General features: G+C 44.4%; 1 protein-coding gene across 1 annotated transcript; it reads left to right on the top strand.

Annotated features, from left to right (window-relative positions):
• The first annotated feature begins 729 nt into the window (after positions 1–729).
• Positions 730–2219, top strand: LOC116513306 (mucosal pentraxin-like). The gene is given in 4 exon segments (XM_032224323.1): positions 730–805; positions 938–993; positions 995–1150; positions 1408–2219. Coding segments are annotated over 4 exon segments (780 nt in total). The 3' UTR covers positions 1900–2219.
• The last annotated feature ends 619 nt before the right edge of the window (positions 2220–2838 follow it).

The raw sequence follows: 2838 nt of genomic DNA on the forward strand, positions 1-2838 counted from the left end.
TGCGAAAATCTCGCTGCGTTCAATTGTCCCAGCCCGTGAAGGGGAGTTGGTCTAATCATTGGCAATAGGTGCATCAATATGCCAAATTCTGTATAAACATAAAACCCTCCCCTCATAGGCAGGGTGGATTCCTTTCTCTTACAGGTGGTCTTGAATTTGCAACTGTTTACTTAGCAACAATTGTTATTTACAACACACCCTGTCAAAAGCCACTTACAACTCAATTTTTGGAGTTTTGACAATGTGCCAGAGAGGCCCATGTTTGTCACATGACTGCATTTTGGGCACTTGGCAACCAGCTCATCTTTTCAGTTGTCTGCAATGTCCTGTAGTCACCTGACTGCAATTTTTGATGGTTTTTTTTGCCAGTTTCTGGCATATATTTCCATTTCTGGCCTAAAAACCACCACTGGGTAAAATGAATTTGCTTAATAACACAACATTTGCTTACTTCTGGGCTCAACTTAACAGTAACAGAGTTGGAAGGAGCTTGGAGGTCATCTAGTCCAACCCCCTGCTCTGCCTTCCTTGCTTGGTGCTTCTTTGCTATCTTTGCAGACGGACCCTGGAAGGGTGTTTTGCGGACTGTGTTCAAAAGCAGGAGGAACCTTCTACACCGTTGAGAACGTCTCTCTAACTCAATCAAGACAGCTAAGCTACAGAAAGGACGTCTCTCGTGGCCCTTCAAGCAGCGGACTCCAGAAACCGGTGGCGATGCTGGGTGAAACGATGATGAAGGGGCACCGGTTGCTTCATACAGTCCTTCTTGTGATCTTCTGCATCTCAGGAACCTTGACCAACACGGGTAAGACTTCATTCCAAGCTAAAACTTTCACCTCACCTTCCCAGCACCATGGATTCAGGCAAGGTGTGTTTGAATAGCTCTGTGAGCTGAAAAGTCCACCTTTTGATGATCTCTCCCTTCTTTCTTCCTCAGGTTTGGATGGAAAGGCTCTCGTGTTCCCCAAGCTTTCTGCCAACTCCTACGTCCTCCTTGAAGCCCAACCTCGATCAACACTTGCGACAGCTGACCCTTTGTCTCTGCTTCTTCACCGACTTGACCCGCAGCTTCTCCCTCTTCTCGGCGGCTTCCCGAGACCACGACAACGAGGTCCTCCTCTTCCGAAATCCCCACGGTTTTGAAATGTGTGTGGGTGGTGAGTGCGCTATTTCCCCACTTCCCTTGTCAAGACCTGGCTTTTCCGGCAGGCCTGGGGCTGTTGACCTCATTGTTGAGGTCCAGCCCCGACTGAAATGAATGTATCTGTGTCGTTTTAACTTGTCTTATTTTATTTTTACTTTCTTTTATTTTCTTTCTCTCCCCTTCTGTAAGCCGCCTGGAGTCCTTTGGGATTGGGCGGCCTATAAATAAAATTAACCTTACAAACTTACTTCCCATCCTTCTAGAACGATCACTGGGAATCGGTTTGTACCACTCGGGATTCGGCTACTGGGGTAATCCAGCTTTGGGTAGACGAGCAGCGTTTGCCAAGGAAAGGGGCAGCCAGGAGTTATGAGGTCAAGCCGGATCTGATGGTGAGGCTGGGGCAGGAAGAGGATTCCTACGGGGCTTGCTTTGATGTGGAACAGTCCTTTGTGGGAGAAATAGCTGAGGTCTACCTGTGGGAAAAGGTCTGGACTGCCAAAGAGTTAAACGAGACCCAGTTGCCCGTGGCCTCAAACCCGTTGCTGGATTGGACCTCACTGAAGTTTGAAACCCAAGGCGGCATTCTGACGAACCCCTGTGAAGCCAAGAGAAAAGGAACAGTAGCAGTTTCATCCAATATACCTAATAGCAAACACTGGCAAGGCAAAAGGGATCCTTTCTGGTTTTCAAGTACTTACTTGCAAAGATTCATCCCTTTGTTATTGTTTCTACCAAACATAGATTATTTTTAACCAGTATTACGTGGAAAAAGTACCTTGTTCTATTCCCCCCCCTCCATCCTTTACTCTCAGTGCATTAAGAAAAAATATAGATTATCATTATGAGGAAATGCTCTTAAGGGACCCAAATTTGAATTTTTTTCTCTCCAATATACTTTTTTATTTTCCATTTTCATAACATACAATCACATGTATACTATTACATAGCCAGTATCCTATTGTATTAAGTAGTAATTGCATCAGTTCTTCTTGTCATCAACGTCCAGAAAGATAAAAACCCATTATTAGCTCTTCTGCTCTCCATACACCTCTTCTACCTCTCTCCTACCTCCTTCCTTCCTTCCATCATCCTTTCCTACTCTACTTCCCCTTCCTTTCTCCTTCTCTTCTCTCTACATTCCACTACTCCTTATCCTCCTCATCTTCCCTCCTCATCCTCTCTCCTATCCCTCTCTTCCCATCTTTCTTCTCTCTTCTGTTTCCCAGTCTTCCTCTCATTGGTGTATTTCCGCTTCTGAGCAAACTCCAATCTATGTTGATGGTATTTATGCTTCCATATCCATAGAGAGTTTTTATTTTTCATTTTCATAACATATAATCACATGTATACTATTACATAGTCAATATCATGTTATATTATTAAGTACTTACATCAATTCATCTTACCATCAACTACCAAAGAAAAAAGAAAAAGAAAAACCCAGTTATTGGCTCTTCTGCTCTCCATACACCATATTTATACCTTATCCGACACTTTCTCCCCCCTCTCTCCTCCCTCTATCATCCTTTTCTACTCTACTTCCCCTTCCTTTCTCCTTCTCCTCTCTTCCCTTACCACTCCTCCTTATACACCTCATCTACCCCCCCTCACCCTCTCTCCTCCTATCTTTCTTCTCTCTTCTGCTTCCCACTCTTCCTCTAATTCACTTGGTATGTTTCAGCTTCTGAGCA

Source organism: Thamnophis elegans, chromosome 9, assembly GCF_009769535.1.
Source record: "Thamnophis elegans isolate rThaEle1 chromosome 9, rThaEle1.pri, whole genome shotgun sequence".
NCBI lineage: Eukaryota > Metazoa > Chordata > Lepidosauria > Squamata > Colubridae > Thamnophis > Thamnophis elegans.